Here is a 21,744-nt window from a genome sequence, read left to right as displayed (position 1 = left end):
ATATATATATACACACACACACATAATATACATGTATGTATACGTGTGTGTGTATGTGTGTGTATATATATACATATATTTATTTGCCCTGTGTGAAAAAGAAACACACACACCTCCTATGTGCCAGGCACTGTGCTGATGTATAAAATACACATTATTTTAGTTCATGCCCACAATTACCCTGCAAGGCAATAAACCATGATAACACAGATGATAATATTAATAGCAGCAGCTAATAGTTACTGATTACTCAGCAGGCAGGCATTATACTAAGTGATTTCTATGCATTACCATGTTTAATATCTGCAATTCTAGGACGTGAAGGCACTATCACCTGCAGTTTACAGATAAGGAAACTGAGGCTAACGCCCGGCATCACTTACCTAGTAAATAGCAGATACAGAATTGTTTAAAAGTGAATTATTTTATCTTTATTTGACTATATAGCAGACGCACACGGTACAAAATTTTTAAAGGTACCAAAGAGTATTCAGTGAAAACTTGAGTCTCCAGGCTTTTTTTTTTCTAGGTTTTTGCTATCGCTGCCCTTCCCACCTGAGTAAATACATGATTTCCCACGTGTGCGGGGGCATCCAGAGGAAAAACCCCTGAAAGAGGGATGGGTGGATCAAGGCTACAGGCATTTTTAATTCTCACGCTGCAAGGCCTGCCCAGCTGTCTTCACACAGCCCATCTGTGTGAGCCGCTGAGAAGGCCGAGCTGAGTGCTCACACCTGTCCCCTTCTCCAGAAGAGTGTCGTCAGCTGCCGAGAGGCACCTTATCAGGAAGCTGTGCCCACCCTGCACCAGTTCACAGCCAATGGCTAACAGGGCGTTAGGAGTCCAGCCCCTTCGCTTTAAAGAGGGACAACCAGTGTGGGTTCTTGCCCCAGAGCCCTCCTACTGAGGCTCAGGCTGGGCTTAAACTGAGATCCCTGCCGGTGTTTGGCTCCTTCTCCTCCCCTAGTCTCGTGTCCTCACAGATTTATTCATGAAGAGCATCCCTCGATAAATTACATGTCCCAACCTCCTGTCTCAAGACTCTGCTTTTAGGCTCCCAACTTAAGACAACTGGTTCCAGGAGCGGAGTGGTTCCAGGAAGCACACTCGAAGGATGCTCCCCGAGGAGGGAGGTGGATCACTCAGCAGCCGGCTGGCAGTGAGGACCCCGGCACTGGTGGGAAAGCACTGGTAGTCCCTCAGCTGGGGTAGCAGTGCCACTGCTAAGACTCCCTCGTGGTGACTGGGTTGGGACACGGGGTGGGAGGCAGTGGCTCAGGCAGCATGTGTGGTGTTGGACAGGTTATGGGGGAAATAATGAGAACAGTGGAATGGTGTGGTTTTGCGGAGGGCCGCCAAGGTTTTTTGTTTTATGTTCTTATTTATTTTTGAAGGAGAGAGACAGAGCAGGAGCGGGGAAGGAGCAGAGAGAGAGAGGGAGACGCAGAATTCGAAGCAGGCTCCAGGCTCTGAGCTGTCAGCACAGGGCCCGATGAAGGGCTCCCTCACGAGCTGTGGGATCATGACCTGAGCCGAAGTCGGACGCTCAACTGACTGAGCCACCCAGGTGCGCCCCCTGCCCCCCCCCCCCCCCCGCCAAGGTTTTGAAAAGAGAGAAGGACAGGCTCAGACAATCACCAACTTAGAGCAAAGTGGGAGTCGGAGGGCCTCCTTGGCAACATGTAAGCAGGCCCTCACCTGCTGCAGCTGGAGGGCTTCTAGAGAGAAGATCAGGCACAGGACTTAACTCCAAGAATGGCAGATCTTGAGAAAGTTGAGCTCAAGAGGGTAAAGCTACGTACGTCCTCTCCTGCCGGGCCCTGCTAAGGAAGATGGGCGACTCTGAGACGTGGCGGAGGGTCATCTGGGGGAGATTTACATGAGCACCTTCAATCTCCAGATTCCTGTGGACCCTCTGGGCCAGCTGAAGTGCCCCCACCTCCCTGCTGGCATAAAGACCTCCTCAGGCTGTTTCAAGATTACACAGAAGTCCAAATAAGGCAGGCACCTTATGTTAGCTCTTGCTCTCTGTCATTAACATAGTCCCAAAGGACCTAGACCATATGGACACTGCCCAGGACAACACCGGGGTCCACTAGACTAGGTGGACAGCATGCTAATCTGACACAACAAGCAAGAAGTGGCAAGTGGATGTCTTGATAAGACACCTAGGCTTCAGATGACAGAAAGTTTCAGGGGACCGCTCATCTGGGAAGGTAGGGGTCAAGTGGTCTGAAACATGACAAGACACTGCCTTCAAGTAAAAGACAAGATTTGCACCTTCCACCTCCCACCACTAAGAAGAAGCGCTATGCTGGGTAGGCCTCCTCCAGGCTTAGAGGCTATATATTCCACACTTGAGAAGACTACTTTGACCCATTTACTGGTTTGTGGGAGGTTGAGCGTTCTGAGTGGGGACCACAAGAAAGGGCCCCGCTGCAGTTCAAGCAGCCTGCCGCTTCTGCCATACCGTCTGGCAGACCCCCTGGCACCGGAAGTATCTGGGGTAGAAAGGGATGGTGTGTGACGTCTCGGGCAAGCCTCAATAGGAGGGCTCCTCAGCACAGGTCCCTAGGGTTCTGGAACAAGGTCATGCCATTTGCAGCAGAGAACTACACGGCATTCGAAAAACACGGGAGGAAAAAACCCAAATAGCTCCTGGCATGTTACTGGGCTCTGGTAGAGACAGAGTGTCTGAGCATGGGGTGTTAAGTGCTCATGTGCCCAGAACTGTGCTTCCTAAGTGGCGTTGCCATAACCACCCAGTTATAAGGCTGGGTGGGCCCAGCAGCAGTGTGTTGTAAGGTCCAGGTGTTACATTACAGATCAGGTTTGGCCAGGTCCGGCGGGCACAAGCACGCTGCATGAACAGGTGCCCCGGGCCTCTGCGTCCTCTACAGCTGTGACATCAACACCTCTCCCTCCGTTCCTACATATGGCCTCGCTGGGAGTTCCCCATGACCAGCTTGGTTCACGGGTGACTCAGTCAGCCTCTCACCTTGGCCGCTTCAGTGTTTATGCAACGGGCTCATGAACACAGCAGCTATGATGGCAGAGACGGGAGTTGTGCACAAGTCCAACAGCGTGGACTCCCTCCCACCATGGCTGTTCTAGCTACTGCTGTTGGTGAATGGGTGACTGGACAGCCCACGGACCAACACCCAGCACCTGATGTGGTTCCATCCCTTGTGAAGACCAGCTAGCGGAATGATGGCCACTCGATTGTATCAGACCCCTTCCACCCTGGTAGTTCATTCTGAGATGGACAAGTATGCCGGCGGGTATGTCTTTTGGATCGCACCGCTGTCCCAGGGCTCACAAGTGTCTGGTCCACTAAAGCGGGACACTGCCCAACAGCGTGTCAAACCAAGAGACTCACTTTATGGCAAGGGAGGTGCAGCAGTGGGTGTGCGACTATGGACCCCACATGGTCCTACACTAATACGCCACCCCATCCAGAAGCCGCCAGCCAGCCAGAGTGGTAAGAGGGTCTCATAAAGAAGCTGAGGCACCAGCTCAGAGAGGACATCCTACGAAGACTGGAGCTCCCCCCCAGGATGCGACTGACTCCTTAAGCCAATGGCCATTATAGGGCAGTACGTCCCTAAGAGTAAGCGGGGCACAGCACTTGCTTACTGTAGGAGTGGCCCCATTCAACATCACTCTCAGAGACTCACTTGGGAGTAGGGATTCCCACTTGGAGACCTTCTGCTCCCATAGCCTGAAACTACAGGCTCAGGGGGTCGAAAGGTCCTGGCTCCCAGAAGGTGACCTTTCCACCAGGGTTCACACAGTAGGCGTTACAATGGCTGCTGCCTGGTCCCTTGGGGCTCTTTGAGTCAACAGACCAGCAGGCCTAGAAAAGGCTTACCGATACTGGCAGGGATGACTGACCCTGATCATCATGAGGAGACAGGTCTGCTACTATATAATGAGGCAAAAAGGGATATACTTACTTACATAATCCTCTTTTAACCACAGATGATTTTTTGAAAATACTTTAATATATTTTTAGCACATTTTGTCAGCTGTAATTATAGAACCAAGTTATACTCTGGTAAGGTAAGTTTGAAAATCCAGTCCTTGACTCTGCTACCTACAGTAGTTACCCCAAAGAGACTCTAAAATGAGAATCCATCCCTCAGGGCAGTTTGTTTTCTGGGGGGAGAGGATGTCCAAATGTTTCGTTTTTAAAGCAGCTCACCCTTTCAGAGCAATGTTTTTCCTTTTTCAAGCACAGAGGAGAACATTTATGTGGTACAAGAGGAAATCAGAGAAATCAGCCCCAATGTAGCAACTTTCAGAATACAATTATTTAAGTTATTATTTATTTATTATTTTTAAAATTTAGACGATCTATTTTGGTGTAACTGGAAGATTTGAGTATAAAATCTAACCTATGGATGATAAAAGGCTTAGCCAAGAGGAGATGACCATAAAACTAGTTAAGTCAAGGCAGGACTCCAGGAAAAAGGAGGAACTTATTCCACGCCGAGGGCACACATTTAGTTCATGGCAGTAGAACAGCAACAAGATGTGCCAAGAACATAGTCCCCTCTGACCCGTGTATCTAGAAACTGAGTCTGTGCTGGCACTCCTCCCTGCCTCGAGCACAGCCTCGAAAATCCTGAGAGTCTAACGTGATCATTTTGTCAGTTTGACAACCAATTCTGGCCTCTGCCTCTAAGACAGCTACTCTAATACCAACAAATGAATGCCTGTTTCTTCTCTAATAAAAATCAAAGCACCTCAGATTCGAGGAGTTTCCTGGGAGACACTGTAAGCTATGTCAGCATTAGACTTTAACAGTCTAAAGAGTAACAAAAGCTGTTACAGTTACAGCTAGGATTCTCCCTTTGTCTTAAAATTAAAAAAAAATTTTAAGAACTTAAGTACAATTAGAATGTCATTACTACAGGGGCGCCTGGGTGGCTCCATTGGTTAAGCGTCTGACTTCGGCTCAGATCATGATCTCAGTTTGTGAGTTCGCCCTATGGAGCTCTGTGCTGACAGTTCGGGGCCTGCAGCCTGCTTGGGATTCTGTGTCTCCCTCTCTCTCTGCCCCTCCCCCACTCACACTCTGTCTCTCTCTCTGTCTCTTTCTCTCAAAAATAAATGAACATTAAAAAAAAATTTTAAAATATCATTACTACATCTGCTTTTTCTGGAATTACCTTTAGTTAGTAACTCAGGAATTGAGTGATTTCTCATCACTTTCCACTCAAAACACCCACGGACACAAGGAGCATTATTCTTTTTTTTTTTTTTTAATGTTTGTTTTAGAGAGAAGGGGGCGCCTGGGTGGCCCACTGGGTTAAGCGTCCGACTTCAGCTCAGGTCATGATCTCGCGGTCTGTGGGTTCGAGCCCTGCGTCAAGCTCTGTGCTGACAGCTCAGAACCTGGAGTCTGCTTCGCATTCTGGGTCTCCCTCTCTCTCTGCCCCTCCTCCCCCACTCATGCTCTGTCTCTGTCTCAAAAATAAATGGATATTAAAAAAAATTTTTTTAATGTAAATTAGAGTGCATGCACGAGGGGGAGAAGGGCAGACAGAGGGGGACAGAGGATCTGAAGCAGGCTCTGCACTGACAGCAGAGAGCCTGATGTGGGGCTCAAACTCACGAAGTGTGAGATCATGGCCTGAGCCAAAGGCAGACACTCAACTGAGCCGTCCAGATGCCCCACAAAGAGCACTATTCTCCTACTGAAAAAAAAAAAAAAAAAAAAAAAAAATTGAAATCCTTTAGTCAGAACAAGAACGAGTCAATAATACTAAAGGCACATAGTTAAGAAAGTTATGACAAGGAAGCACTTTTGTGTATCCTACCAATGATTCAATCAAATCCAGTGTTTCTAATTATCAGTAGTATTCAGGCTAGGCCTTGGCATTTGAAAGGGCAAATTTCCAGCTCTTACTTAACCCCTTCTCTGAACCCTTTCCTCTCTCTGAAATAAAGTATGATTGTGGGAGGGAAAATCTCCTGTTTCGCTATACGTGACACAGGATAGTGGGCAGTACAATTATTTCCTTTTTATTCCTTGTAAATTTCAGTCCTAAATATAGAGTGAATCAGCACTGACAGAAGTAAATATGTGAACTTTAATGAAAAGACTAGTAAAAAGGAAAGAACACAAAAAATGATACAAATTCAAACCAAGTAAAGTCATTGAATCTACATATGGTTTGGAAGGGAATGAAGCAGAATGAAAATAGCTGAAGTTGTCAATGAAAAGGATTGTTCTTTTTCTGTCTAGCTCTTTGTGCAAAAAAAAAAAAAAAATTTTTTTTCTAAAGGCCTAAGCTACAAAATTCCCTAAGTACAGAAAGTATCCAAAAGCTCTGAAGAAGGGTCAAGAAAATATTTTTAGAATTTCATGTTGATACCTTTTTTTCTAGAAAGAATGAGAAAAGTCTGGAGGCTCATTTGAAATTACAAGACAATAGAAGGGGGAAAATGTGCTTTTAAAGTGTAGATAGTCCTTTTCTATACCAATAGTTTCTTAGGTACCCTGAATGTTTAACTGTAACACGAAAGGCCAATCACGTCTCTCAATGACTGCAGTCTGAAAAGTGACTTTGGGCTAGAAGAGGTAGGCTGGGAGAGTTTATCCCTAAAGAATGAAAACTCTATTTTCTCTGGCAGCTTCATCTAGATTCTTCGTTGGCACAAAAGCTGGAAATTCTTGAAATGGTGGATAGCTCAATATTTTGTTACACTTTGCTCCAGTAAGAGAAAAAAAAGCTTTCCTTCAATTTACATAGCTTTATGAAATATAAAACTATTTTGATAGCTTTGTCAGCATTTCTAAATTCTAACCAAATGTCTTCTAACATAATAAAAAACACCTTCCGGACCCCAGCACTCTTCTTGGAATTACCCTTAGCATTCCAATCACCTGAGTTAACTAACAAAAGTTTTGAAAGCAAGATTTACTTGCCATCAACCCTCCCACGACCTGGCCCTCCAGGCTACAGTTATTTCTGCTACATCAGTGAAGAAATGAACCCTGTGGATGGAGAGCCTTGGCCAGTCCCCAACACCATTCCACCCTGTGTCCAGAATGGGGAAGCCAGGAGGTCAGAGTTCATCCTACAACCTCTGGTGGAAACCGGGGGGGGGGGGGGGGGGGGGAAGAGGAGGCCACTTTTTCCCACTGTGACTGCTCCTGTAAGGGTAGGAGGCCTGAAGCTGGAACGGCTTATCACACGGAGGGAGCCTGCCTGAGGCTGAAGCCAAAACAAAGGGAAGCACTGTTGAGAAGCGGAGAAAAATGAAGTCCAGGAGACTTGATCCACCTGAGTCTGAGGCCAGTGTCACTGGTAGGTTTTTTGGTTCCACAGGCCAATGGGTGTGCAACTCCACCCCTGCCAACTTTTCTTTGAATCAATTTGAACCGATTTTCCCTTGAATGGAAAGAGCCCTATGTTCGTTAAGATGCTCTTAGCTGCAAGTAAAAGAACACCTGCTTAAAAATGGCTTCAACAACAGATGTTTCTTATTTCACACAACAGGCAGCTCCAGGGCTATCAATTCAACAAAACAATAATGCAGTCAAGAATCTGGCTTTCTCATCTGTCTCCTTGGCAACCCTTAGCATTCTGGCTTTTGTCTTTGAGCCACAGTGATGGCAAGATGTCTCCCAATGCTCCAGGCATCAGATCGTCACACAACTGAATCAAAGGTATGGGAAACTTTTCACCAGAGAGGATAAGGCACACTCCACCTCCACACTCTTCCCCGTGGTCTCACCGGCCAGGATGGGGTTTCACACTGCCTCGCTGCCTTCACCTCATTCAACCAATCAATGAATGGCAAAGGAGAGTGGAATTATCACGATGGCAAAGACCAGTCTTGACTTGGAGGGGCACACCTTCCTTGAGTGCACTGTGGCAAGATACCTGATCAAAATTAGGGTTCTATTTTCAAGGAAGGGGGCAGTGGCCCTTGGGTAGGCAACCGACAGCGTCTGCTATAACTCCTAGTACAAGCACTGGTGTTCACTGACCTACAGTGACCCAAACATTCAAAGAGTGAAGAACATGACATTCCAAACCAAATTATAAGAACCATCGTTTCCATGGCACAATAACTAAACACACATCAGCTACAGTTCTTATTCTAAGAAACTATGAAAGGTGACTGCAAAACTGTACATTCCTTGGAGTGGTGTTTTAAGTCTTTACTGAATGTCCCAGAAGAGGTGTTAGTTGTGTAGGTTATTTTCAGTGTCCTGATAGCAGAAAAGGGATGATCATACCATTCTTAGACCTTGAAGGCTTTCTATCTCGTTAGCTAAGGCTGTTAGAATCTGCCGGGATGTGCAGCTCAAGAGCCTGCTAAACAGAGAATAGGAACTCTAAGTAAAACTGTTTTCCAACTCTTGACTGAAGATCAGTACTATCCACTGGTGTTTCTTCCTTAAGATATGGCATCACTGGGGGTTACAAGGCTCACGTGAGGTGGCAATGCAAAAGCTCATAGGCGAGAACTAGGCACCACTTAGAGGGGTAATGTGAAGCCCAGGGAAAACACAGGAGTGGCTGAACCAGCTTAGTAGGAATGCAGATGATGACAGGGGACGGGGAATCAAAGTCTGAACATTCATTTCCAAAGCTAAGCTAAACCATCAATGTATTATAAAAATATTACTCAACCAAACCTGTAAGGCAAAGAAAATTAACTTACAGAGAGCATCGGTGGTGATAAGGGAAAATTAAATCTCATTGGTAGGCAAGTGAAAACTAGTAAAAGCAACACAATATCACAAACTGATAAATGCCTTAGCGGGTCTCCGTGAAACCTTATTTACCATGCCTTAAGCACCCCCAAACACATTTTTGTCTTGATTTTAATACTTCCTGAGAAGTAAGGTCCCTGTTTCTTCCTTCATTAACCATTTCAATTAACTTTCATGTGAGCTCACATCTATTATTACACTGATTCATTCCCTCTAAATAGGAGCTGATTACCTTTTTTCCCCCTTTTTTAATCTTACTGAAGTACAGTTGACATACAGAGGCTAGTTATCTTAACAATTTATTGCCACAGGAAACAAGAAAGACATGCAAGTGAGGTAGAATGGAATACTCCTGAACACCTTAGATCTCATTCTGTCTGACATTAGAGTGAGCCATTTCTCCTTCTTAGACCATGAAGTGAGAGTTCCTTCTGGCTGTAAAATTCAGTGACCCTATGAATTAAGTGTCCATTACTTGCCTTAGTAGACTTGGGTGTCTGCATAACCTAGTAACGGGGGGGGGGGGGGGGGAGCTTCTATGTGACCTTTAGGAGGTCATCACTCCTGAGTCGCGGTGTCCTCATCTGTAAAATGGGATCATAACACCCTTGTGGCAGGTTGCAGTGAGGATTAAATGAAATCGGGCATGTACCACATCTCATGCTGTTTCTGGCACTAGGAAGGCACTCAAAAAATCGTACTGTTACTGCTTTTATTATAGGATCACTGACAAGCACTTACCTAAAGAAACAACAGCAACACTCTCTGGCAAGAAATGTAATCTGTATCGGATCAGTAAATGCACCAATATGATGCAGATAGCTGTGGGAAAAAATAAGACACTGTTAAAACAGCACAATTTCAAATAATAAACACCAAGTTCAAAGCAATGGTTACTTCTGGGGGGGGGGGTGCTGCTGCTAAGGAAAACGGACAGCAGACAATGACATGGGAAACTTCAGTTCTTTTTCCAATCTCTTATTTCTTAACCTGGAAGGAGATTCACAGTGTTTTATAACATTGTCTCCAGATTTTTTATATGCCTGAACTAGTTTATTTTCCAGTGGTTGCTGAAAGAGCAACGGACATCTAATCTTTTCCCCTAACCGCATAAACCTTATACAATCATGTATTCAAATATCTAATTCTGAGAAATGGTCTTCAACTTTTTGGAAGTAATCACCTGGAAAATCTGAAATGGGAGGAGGAAGTCAGTGAAATCAATCCCTTTAATCAAATATAACTGCAACAGAATATGTTGCCACAAAGTGTTTTGCCACCATGGGATTGGTTCTCTTTTCACAGAGAATGAAGTGAGAGTATAGTCCACAGAGAACGAAGTCAAAACTGTGGTCTGGTGGGAGAACATCAGAGACCTAAAGGTGGGGTGCCTGCTCCTCAGCTAGGTACTGGGGCTCCCACTAGTTGAGGGCTCCCCATGGCCAGGCACTGCACTGAGTACTTCTCAAACACAGTCTCATTTAGCCCCCAACACCCCTCTTAATTAGCTATTATGACCATAATCTCCTTTGATTATAGGCACAAAAACAGGCTTCAAGAGGTCATGTCACTGTAGGTGCTGCAGGGTTGAGCCCGATTCCAACCCTGTGCCTTTATGTTTTTGTTTTTAAGTTTTATTTATTTATTTTGAGAGAGAGAGAGCGTGCAAGTGCAGAGGCCCATGCAGGCCTCAAACTCAAGAAACTGTGAGATCATGACCTGAATCGAAATCAAGAGTTGGAGACTTAACTGACTGAGCCCCCCGGGCCCCCCAACCCTGTGCCTTTAGCCATAGGCATCCACCACCTCCCTTCCGCCTGTCTTCATTCCTCAGTCACCAAAACAGGAGTCATGTTTAATTTTGCTCACAGTGGGGCGGTCACGAAAAGAAACAAAAGAATGTAAAACTGAAAGAGATAAGTATCTCTGGACCCTCCCCCCCATACGAGTATATTTTCACATAAATAATTCCTAAATGTAATTTCACGGCCCAAATGCAAGTGTGCGTATCTCTTTCTTTTATTATGCACCTAGGTGGGATAGCATCTCATCAATCACAGGACTATCTTAACAGTACTAAGTATAACTGTTGCCTTTTTTGTAAAAGGAAATGTTTAAACAATCCGCATAGTGGTTAAATGGCCACCCTCAGAGCCTGCACTGACAGACTAGATATTGTTAGGCCCACCAAAAAGCACCAGGTGGCCAGAAAAAGGAAACAGTTGTAAATATAGAAATTTTGTCCTTCTTGCATTCTGTGCTTTCAACTATCAATCTGTGGTGTTACTTTATTATAAATATTTAACCTAGTTAGAAAAATCCTACATTAAATACCAAGAGCAAGAAAAATGTTCTAATGCGTAAGCACAACATGTGACTAGTGAGCAGGCCTACTGTCTAAAAAGGCAGGTACATAAGTGGGCTGAATATAGATCTAGGGAGTTCACTCAGTTTCTGATCTTTCTTTGCACCAAGCTAGATGAAAAAATTAATTGAAAAAGTTTATTCTCGGGGTGCCTGGGTGGCTCAGTCGGTTAAGCCTCCTGACTTTGGCTCGGGTCATGATCTCATGGTTCGTGAGTTTGAGTCCTGTGTTGGGCTCTCTGCCATCAGCACGGAGCCTGCTTCAGATCCTCTGTCCACCCTCCTCTGGCCCTACCCTACGCACTCTTGCTCTCTCTCAAAAATAAATAAACATAAACCTAAACAAAAAAACTTCAAAGTTTAGGGGCACCTGAGTGGCTCAGTCGGTTAAGCGTCCAACTTCAGCTCAGGTCATGATCTCGCAGTTTGTGAGTTTGAGCCCCGTGTCAGGCGCTGTGCTGACAGCTCAGAGCCTGGAGCCTGCTTTAGGTTCTGTTTCTCTTTCTATGCCCCCCCCCCTTGCTCACGCTCTGTCTCTCTGTCTCTCACAAAAATAATCATTAAAAAATTTAAAAAAAAAACTTCAAAGTTTAAAAATAAATAGTTTATTCTTGTAAATCAAACAACAATTTGCCCCTTTAAGGCAAAGGGGAAAACCATCTATCAACAGAGAGTGCTACGTAGGAGGTCCAGCAATGCCAGGGAATGGTCTTCAACCATTTAAAAGAATGAGATCTGAAAAGATGGCCCAAAGAATGGATGAAAATATTTGTAAATCATTAATCTGATACAGGTCTAGCAACCAGAATACATATGAACTCTTACAACTCAATAACAAAAAGACAAACAATGAAATTTGAAAATGGACAAAGAACCAGACTAGACATCCCTCCAAACAAACAAACGGCCAATTAGCACATGAAAAGATGCTCAACCTCATTTGTCTTTGGAGAAATGCAAATCAAGACCACAAGATGCAACTTCACACCGACCAATGAGTAAGAGATGGTGATAATTAAAAAATAAAACAAAACACAATGGAAAATAACAAGTGTTGGCAAGGACGCAGAGACACCGGAACTCTAGGCCATTGCTGGTGGGCACGAAATATGGTACGGCCTCTGTGCAAAGTATGAGCTCCTGAGAAAGTTACACATAGAGCAACCATTTAACCCAGCAGCTCCACTCCTGTATGTATGTATGTATCAAAGAGAAATAAAAACATACATCTACGCAAAAACCTATACACAAATGTCGACAGCAGCCCTATTCACAATAGCCAAAACACAGAAACAATCCAAATGTCTGTCAATTGGCGAATAAACATAATGTGGAATATCTATAAAGGAAATTATTACTCAGCCATAAAAATGAATGTACTTCTAAGACACGCTACGACACGGATGAACCTCGAAGACATGATGCTAAGTGAAAGAAGCCAGACATAAAAGACCACATATTGCATGATTCTAGTTGTGTCTGAAATATTCTGAGTAGGCAAATTCCTAGGGATAGAATGCAAAATAGTGTTTAGTAAAGACCGGGGGTAGGGGAAGATGGGGAGTGACGGCTTTCGATGGATACTGAGTTTCCTTTTGGGGTGATGAAAATGTTCTGAAACTAGATAATGCTGATCGTTGCATCGGCATTGTGAGAGTCCTCGATGATACCGAATCGTACACTTTAGATAAAATGGTATATATTTTATGTTTACTTTAACACACATTCTTCAAAAAAAAGCAGATATAAAAAAATAGAACATAAAAGGATTTCCAAGGCATCTGTGAGATGAAAAAGCAAGTTACTGAATCCTGTTTGTATTAAAACAAACAAAATCTAAGCTCTATGTGCCTTTACAAATGAATGTGCATATGAATGTATATATGTATATACACACACAAGTACATGTTTTCAAGTAACCTTGGAAAAAACAGAGCAAGAGGCAAAGGTTTCTGTGAGGTATGGAGGGTAGGTATACCACAAGTTAAAGTTTCTAAACATTCATGCCTGAAGTAATCATTATGGAAACTTCATCAAAACAGGCATATCAATTTTAGTAACTCCATTAAGTTTAATGGAGTTAAATAAAATGCATGTGCATAATGGAGTTATATAAAATGTATGTGCCAAATGATGCTAATTGTTAACTCTAGTAGGTCAATAAAAATGACTCACCATTGTTTCTGCAGAGTCCAAGATCAGCAAGGGTTAAATGTAAGTCAACTCATTTCAAGCTTCTAAAGTCAAAAGTAACTAGAGTTTTGGCATCCTTTCTCAAAAAAGGGGAACACACTGTAATCCTTTGACAAGCTTAAAGGGCTTAAAGGACATAAAAGTTACAATTTCATTTGACTTGACTAAAACAGTAAACAAAAGTGGTTAAATGTGTTCCAGGTTAAGAGTTCCTGAAGTCTAGAATAAATCATGGACCCCAATTTCCCTCAATTCACTACAGTTCATGTACTCAGTGAGTTAGCAAGATACCTATTTAAAAAAATTTTTTCTTTTAATCTTCATTTATTTTTTTTTTTTTAATTTTTATTTATTTTTTTAACGTTTATTTATTTTTGGGACAGAGAGAGACAGAGCATGAACGGGGGAGGGGCAGAGAGAGAGGGAGACACAGACTCAGAAACAGGCTCCAGGCTCTGAGCCAACAGCCCAGAGCCTGATGCGGGGCTTGAACTCACGGACCGCGAGATCGTAACCCGGCTGAAGTCGGACGCTTAACCGACTGCGCCACCCAGGCGCCCCTAATCTTCATTTATTTTTGAGAGAGAGAGGGAGACAAGAGTGCGAGCAGGGGAGGGGCAGAGAGAGAGAGGGAGACACAGAATCTGAAGCAGGCTCCAGGCTCTGAGCTGCCAGCACAGAGTCCGACACGGGGCTCAAACTCACGGACTGTGAGATCATGACCTGAGCTGAAGTTGGAGGCTTAACTCACTGAGCCACCCAGGCGCCCCAGCAAAATACCTATGAACTCCAATTTTTTATCAGATTTATATGTTTGGACATCTAATCAGGAATCAATATACAAGATACATATTTTGTTGATAATATACAAGAGAAAAAATGTCTTCAAATTTATTTAAAAAGAAAGCATTCCACTCTGCTAATGCATGCTGACCTATACATAAAAAATGGAGACACCAATTCCTAGACTGCCAACAGTCTGATTAGGTGAAAACAAAACGCACCTGACACTAGTGTGACTGTGAAGTCCAGGTTTACCATCTGTTTGAAAAGATATCCAAGTAAAATACACAACACTAGTAAATAGTTTAGACCTTTCTGGCCCCAAAGATGTGTTACCACTGTGCTGGGTTTGGCCGGGATTAAAAGCACTATAACCCCGTTTTGTGGTCTCAGGCACAAACCAACCTTAAATGCTCCACACCCTGAAAATTACTTTGAAAGTCTGACTTATTCTTTTTATCTTCCCATGAAAAAAGGAGACTACAAACCAAAGTTTTCTTCCTGCTCTGCCTTTTATGTTCTCTGCCATTATGAAGCTGACAACAATGTAAAGAGACTAAGAATACTCGTCCTTCAAGATTACGGATTCAAGTACTAAAGATTTCTTGACCAAGAACTGTTTTTCTTTACATTCAACTACCATCACAGAGCAAAAAGGAGAAGCAAGAGTCCTTGATTGTTGAAGTCATCCGCTAGAAACAGAAACAAAATTCAACTACATTCACAAGGTAAAAAATTATCTGGGCCTATCAGGTCCATACGGGACAATGAATGCCTGTGGTTTGTGTACTTTTTCTGTATTCTATTTAAAAGGTTTTTTAGGACACCTGGGTGGCTCAGTCGGTCGACTTTGATCTCGTGTCCGTGGGTTCAAGCCCTGAGCCGGACTCTGTGCTGACAGCTCAGAGCCTGGAGCCCGCTTCGGATTGTGTGTCTCCCTCTGTCTCTGCCCCTCCCCTGCTCGTACTCTGTCTCTCTCTTTCTCTCAAAAATAAATAAACATAAAAAGTTTATTTTTTTTAAGTTTTTTTGGAACCTATGAGAGATAAGGCTGAAACCTCAGGCTGAAAACCTGAGATTTTATTTATTTTTTTAAAGATTTTCTTTTTAAGTAATCTCTACACCCAACGTGGGGCTCGAACTCATGACCCTGAGATCAAGAGTTGAATGCTCTTCTGACTGAGCCAGCCAGGCACCTCGAGTCCTGGGATTTCAAACAAAATTATTATATTAAAACTATCTGACCATTAACCAGAAAATATAAATATGCCAACTTCACTCTTCAAAATAGAGTGTGGATTTGGGTCAAATTCCAAGCTATTTCTTCCTTAGTCAGCTAGTCCAAAGTGGTTACGTAGTTTCATCTGTTTGGTTTTTTTGTTTTTTGTTTTTGTCTAAAACAGTTCTCTACGGTCTCCGGGAGGCATCTAAACTATCACCTATTACCTAAACTTCTTGACTGATGTCTGGCAACCCAAATTTTAATCTCTAGTCTCCCCAAAACCAGGCAAGTCAATCACTTCATCTCTCTGGACCTCAATTTTCTCACCCGTTACAGGAGGAGGTTGAACAAAATGAGTGAATCTGTTCAAAGAAAAATATTACGTAAGTAAATAACAGCACAGGTGGTACACAGATATGGTAAAAGTCACAACCACAGTTAATGGGAAAGTTAAAGGGGAAGGAAAAAAGTGTGCTAGGGCAAGGGTGTCTGATCTTTTACTCAGCGGCAAAACCTTTAATTAAATAAAATTTACATGGAAACCTGAGAGCAAAGTGACAAAATGCTGTCTCTGGTCAAAAAGGCAGATGCCCTCCCATTTGACTTACCCCGCCTCCATTATCACCACCATCTACACAAGCATACACACTCATGAGCACAGCCTGAAATCCACTATACTAGAAGATGCTCAAGGTTCTTTCTAGGTCAAAAATCCTTCCTTTCTTCCAAATGATATCTAAGACATTATAGAAAGAGCTCTTCAGAATTGCTAAGCTCGGCGATTTTACGAAGAAAAAGGAGTACCCTGTTATGTTATGAACTGATCATCGTCCCTCAGTGTCTGAAGCGCAAAAACCAAATGGAAGGAAGACTTGACGTCAAGTAAATGGTGGCTTAGATAGGGTGGACCTTACGGACAACACACACAGACACTCAAGATGGCAGACGAGGGTGTCTCCACATTCACCTAGGACGAGGAGGCTGAAGAAAATGGTCATGCCGCTTGACTGTTCCTCCTGCTGAGCCTGCTCCCCCGTTTGCACGGGCAGAATGGGCTTGGCAGGGGTCGGGAGCACCAGTTTCGTAGTGACAACCAAGGTAGTGTGGAGAGTGACATTGAAACCTTCATGAGTTGTATTAGGGAACCTGTTGGACACAAAAAGCAGCAGTATTAGATAAAGGGAAATGGGCCCTGAGTACCAACACATGCGCACGCGCACACACGCAGAAGGGGAATCTGGCAAAGAGGATGATGGATTCACAAGTCTTAGAACCAAACTGATTCTCAGAAAGTTCCTGCCTGCCACAGCAGGAGAGTACCAGTGGCTTCAGGTGCTCTGAACTCAGCCGCTTATGGGACAGAAACAAGGGGGGAATTAGGGCCAGCGTAGAAATAAAATGCTGCCTGCTCTTTGGCATTTAATAAGGGATTCAAACGGAGGCACACTGGACTGTCATCACATTCCAAGATCCAACATTATTTACATGGCGCCTTTGTTTCTCCAGTTTACATTCTTTTCCTTGAATTATAGCCACAAGTTGACGAAGCCACCTGAATTTACCCAACTGTTGATCTGGTTGGAACACCTTACCCCACTTGACAAAATCCTTCTCAGATTTCCAAAGGCTCAAATGTAACGTCCCCTGTAATACGGCATCTGCCCCGTTTCTCAGTGCTCTCCTTGCTCTGGGGTGGGATTGTTAAATAGGGCAATATTCATATAATAATCATTGCAACTGTGATTATAACAGCTAGTGTTTATTGAGTAATGCTTCATGCCAGAGACTAGGTAACATCACAACCTCTCATTTCATAGGCATACCATGCCTGAGATGGGGACTATTACTTTCCCTTTTTTACGCATGAATAACTGAAACTCAGAGAGGCTGCATAACGTGGCCAATATCTCAGCCAGCCGGCGGCAGAATCAAGCTTTGAGACCAAACTTGAAATCACTGGGGCCCTTCCACCTCTTTTGCCTTGCGCTGCTGAGGCCCAGTTCAGTGTCTGCAATAGAGCACACACTGGGTAAATAAGCTGCCAAGATGAAACGACCACCCAGCTGAAGAGACGTATCTGAAAAGATGTCAGGTGAGGGAGTCAGATTTCAACCATGGGGGTTCCTTCTTAATTTCTACCTACCCTTCCACATAGGTAGGGCATCTGTAACATGCAATAGATTGTGCCCGGCACGTGCGGAGACAGACTAAAGAGTGGTCCTTCCCCCAGAAGTACCTGGAGGACACTGGACGCCTCACACATCTCTATCTCATCTCAGCTAGCCCCTCACTCTTTCTATTCCAGCCATCCTGCCTTTCTTTCTGTCCCTAAAAGACACTAAGCCCTTTCTTGCTTCCAGCCATTTGCACTTGCTTGTTCCCTCTCCTATCCCTCCTTCTTGTCTTTAAAGTTTCAGCTGGCATGTCACGTCTTCCTGCAGGGACGCCCGCCCTAACACTTCCATTTCCTTTTAGAGCGCTGAAATCATCTTGCCTATTGATGGTCTATTCCCACTAAAATGTAAACTACCTGAGGGCGGCTCCTGGTCGGCCTCCTTCACTACTATGTGCCCAGGGCCTGGAATAGAGTAAATGGCCAACAGTTAATGAATGAATGAATGAATCTCGGTGGAGGAGACAGAAGAGAAAAATGACCGTTACAATGGAAGAGGCGACTGGCTAAGTAGGGGGGTAGGGGACTTGCTGGAGGAGGCGGCGGAGCTCTCCCCAATATTCAGAAGACCGAAAAATGGGAAAATGAAATCTGGGTTGCGGTTTCGGCCAGACGGCTTTCGAGGCCTGCCCTGGGCTGTCGATTCCCTGCACGAGGATCTGACCTCCAGGAGGCTTAAGGGCCGGGCTGGGCCCAGGCCCATCCCTCCCGCCCTCCTCGCTGGCGCCGGCATGCTTCGTCCTGGCCAACCGGCACAAGGAGCTCCGCCTTTCAGGGCCGGAGGGCGGCCTGAGGCGCTCGCTGTCACACCCGCCGGGGCCCAGCCCTGCCGCCTCCGCCGCCCGGGAAATGCCCACTCACTCCTCTTCCGCCATCTTCTCCCCCATCCTGCGGAGCCTCCAAGACCACCGAGTTCGGAGCCGGGGGCTAGCAGGGACTGCTTTTGCTTCCGGCTTCCGCTGGAGGCGCGGGCTGGCGGAGGAGCGGAGGGCGGGGCCTCGGCCGCGCGAGGGCGGCCCTTCTGTCCCTTCGTCTCTGTGGCCTGAAGGTGGGAGGACCCTGCCAGGGCACTTTTAGGACGCCTGACTGCCCTGCGTCTGGTGACCTTCTGGCCCCATGAAGTTTTGGCCTTTCTTCATCCCAGGGCGGGGACGTTTTGAGGGAAGCTCCTGTGAGGTCGTTGTGACTCACCCTGAGAGCAAGCACTCTCCATCCAGTGTGGAGGACTGCGTTCCGAAAGTTGAGAAGGAAACGTCTAACCGAGGCTGTGCAGAGGGTCCCCAGGGGTACACTTCCCCGATCTGAGCCCCAGTTTTCCTCGCTGTAGAGAGAGGACTAGCCACTTGGGCCTCGCAGAATCGTGCAGTATTCTATCTGTAAACAATTACTGAGTTCTGACTATACGCCTATCATTCAAATAGGTGATGACGATCTGGTCCTGGGTCTTTCATTAATTTGTTCGTGGAGTCGACTGCATGTGCCTAGCGGTGGTCTGTAGGGTTGAGCATATCAGGAAGGAACGAGGCAGGGTTGTAGGGGTAAGAGGGACCCCGTCAGGAGGGGGAAGAGGGCCCTCCTCCTCCTGGTACCTTTGTGTAAGGTCTTTGGATAGGACACCACCTGTGCTGTTGCCACCTCCTTCCAGGTCCAAGACGTCATATCTCATGGCAGCTGTAGTAGCTGCCTGAACCGTAAACTTGTCTCTGGCTCTGCTGTTGTTCCTCACGGCCTTCTGCACCACGGGCTCCAGCGATCCTTGGAAAACATTTTTGAGTTATTTATTTATTTAAACAATCTCTACACCCAACCCCAAGATCAAGAGTTGCCTGCTCCTGGGACTCAGCCAGCCAGACCCTCCCCCCTCCAGTGATCCTTTAAAACTTCAGTCATTTACAGTGGAATGTTACTTGGTGATCATGAAGAAAGAAATCTTGCCATTTGCAACAATGCGGATGGAACTAGGGTGTATTGTGCTCAGCAAAATAAGTCAGGGAAAGACAAATACGTGGTTTCACTCGTATGTGGAATTTAAGAAACCAAACAGATGAACACAGGGGAAGGGAAGGAAGAAAGATAAAAACAGAGAGGGAGGCACACTGTAAGAGACTCTTAAATACAGAGAACAAACTGGGGGTTGCTGAAGGGGAGGTGGGTGGAGGGATGGGCTGAATGGGTGGTGGACATTAAATAGGAGGGCACTTGCTGGGAGGAGCACTGGGTGTTATACGTGAGTGATGAATCACTGAGTCTACTCCTGAAACCAATACTACACGGTATGCTAACTAACTTGAATTTAAAGACAAGGGGTGCCTAGGTGGCTCAGTTGGTTGAGCGTCCAACTTCTCCTCAGGTCACGATCTCACGGTTTGCAGGTTCGAGCCCCACGTCGGGCTCTGTGCTGACAGCTCAACGCCTGCTTTGGCTTCTGTGTCTCCCTCTCTCTCTTCCCCTCTCTCACTCACACTCTCACTATCTCAAAAATAAATAAAACATAAAAATTTTTTTTTAAATAAATTAAAACAAAACAAAACACCTCTAGTCATTGCCCTGCTTAAATTGGAACCTCCACTGGCTTCCAATCTGAGTCAAAGGAAAAAAGAGTTAGAAAACTCACAAGACTCAACCCTGCCCCATTTACCCCTCAGAGGTGGATGGACTCACTCCCTCCTGCACATTTTCTTTTTTTTTTTTTTTCTTTTTTTTTTTTTAAGTTTATTTATTTTTGAGACAGAGAGAGACAGAGCATGAACGGGGGAGGGGCAGAGAGAGAGGGAGACACAGAATCGGAAGCAGGCTCCAGGCTCTGAGCCATCAGCCCAGAGCCCGACGCGGGGCTCAAACTCACGAACCGTGAGATCGTGACCTGAGCCGAAGTCGGACACTCAACCGACTGAGCCACCCAGGCACCCCCCTCCCGCACATTTTCCACTGTGGTCACAATGGCTTCTGTGTGAACTGGGAACACACCAGGTACTTACTGGTGTACTTGCTCAGCCCTTTGTCTAGAATACTCCACTTGTGGGTTGTCCCTTGGATGTCACCTTTTCCCCGTTTTAGGCTTTTTGTTTAATGCTTACCTTCCTTATCCTGACTTCGCTGACCACCCTGTTTAAAACCCAACCCCCCTCTCCTTCCCCGAGTTATTTTTCCCCAAAGCATTTTCCTCCACAAGGATGTAAACTTCCTGAGTGCAGAGGTTTTTGTCTGCTCTGTTGTTTCATCTCCAGAACAGCACCTAGCATACAGTAGGTGCTCAATAATAAAGGATCATCAAATAAATAAAGGAGTGAAGAAGTTAACTCTAGATGTGTTAGGAAACAGAAGGGTTTCAAGAAGAGGAGTGCTCTGACCTGACTTTTATCGGGACAACTTTGCCTGCCTGTGAGGAGTTGGGTGGATGACAGGCCTCTGGCCAGCTAGGAGGCTTTTGCACTAACCAGGGTGAGAGTTGATGGTGGTTTGGATTAAGGTGATGTGCTAGAGATGACAGGAAGGATTGGATTCTGGGTACATATTGAAGGCGGGTTTTGCTGAGGGACTGTGGTGTGTAAAAGAAAGCAGGGAGTCAAGGATGACTTCAAGGTTTTGGTCCTGAAGAACTAGGTAGAGAAGAGAGCTGTCTGGCTTACACCCAAAGTCCCCTGCCACTCCAAAACCTCTTAGGGCTGTTGACAAAGCTGAGAGAATATGCTTAGGACCAGCCAACGTTTATTGAGTTCTTCCTGTAGGTGTGGTGCTCAGCTATTGTTTCCTTAATTCTTTTCTTCTTCTCCTTCTCCTTCTCCTTCTCCTTCTCCTTCTCCTTCTCCTTCTCCTCCTTCTCCTTCTTCTCTTCCTCCCCCTCCCTCTCCCCCTCCCCCTCCCCCTCTCCCCTCCTCCTCTCCTCCTCCTCCTCCTCCTCCTCCTCCTCCTCCTCCTCCTTCTCCTCCTCCTCCTTCTCCTCCTCCTCCTCCTTCTTCTTCTTCTTCTTCTTCTTCTTCTTCTTCTTCTTCTTCTTCTTCTTCTTCAAGGCATTTCTATAACCTGAAGCACAGAGAAGTTAAGCCACTTACCTAAAGTCACACAGCTGGAACTGTTGAGGCTGGGATTCAGGCGCAGAGTCTGTGTTTTTGCCACCACAGACTTGTTATTGCCACACTGCTCTTCCTTGTTGCCCTCTGCTGCCTTAATTTTTCTGGTTCTAAGATGGGGCTAACAGTCTATTTCTCTCCTTTAGCACAGAGCCTGGCAGAGAGGAACTGGCCCATAAAAGATGGAGAGTGGGGTTCTCTC

At 45.3% G+C, this 21,744-nt stretch overlaps 1 protein-coding gene across 6 annotated transcripts in view; it reads right to left on the bottom strand.

The window, feature by feature from the left end:
• The window catches only part of SLC9A8 (solute carrier family 9 member A8), a 70,152-nt gene extending 51,694 nt beyond the window's left edge, over window positions 1-18,458 (bottom strand). Inside the window, exons 1-4 of one of the 6 annotated variants that reach the window (XM_086702460.1) lie at window positions 18,334-18,458; window positions 17,830-17,877; window positions 16,267-16,445; window positions 9,479-9,559 (exon numbers count right to left, since the gene is read on the bottom strand). In XM_086702460.1, coding sequence (XP_086558586.1) covers window positions 9,479-9,559; window positions 16,267-16,445; window positions 17,830-17,877; window positions 18,334-18,359 — 334 coding nt within the window. In that variant the 5' untranslated portion in view covers window positions 18,360-18,458. The other 5 variants (XM_086702458.1, XM_086702462.1, XM_086702457.1 and 2 more) reach the window with 5 other exon arrangements.
• Between the last annotated feature and the right edge of the window lie 3,286 nt (window positions 18,459-21,744).

The sequence above is a fragment of the Puma concolor genome, chromosome A3, assembly GCF_028749965.1.
Source record: "Puma concolor isolate L17-30 chromosome A3, mPumCon1.1.hap2, whole genome shotgun sequence".
Classification (NCBI taxonomy): domain Eukaryota; kingdom Metazoa; phylum Chordata; class Mammalia; order Carnivora; family Felidae; genus Puma; species Puma concolor.
This window is presented reverse-complemented; position numbering and strand designations above follow the sequence as displayed.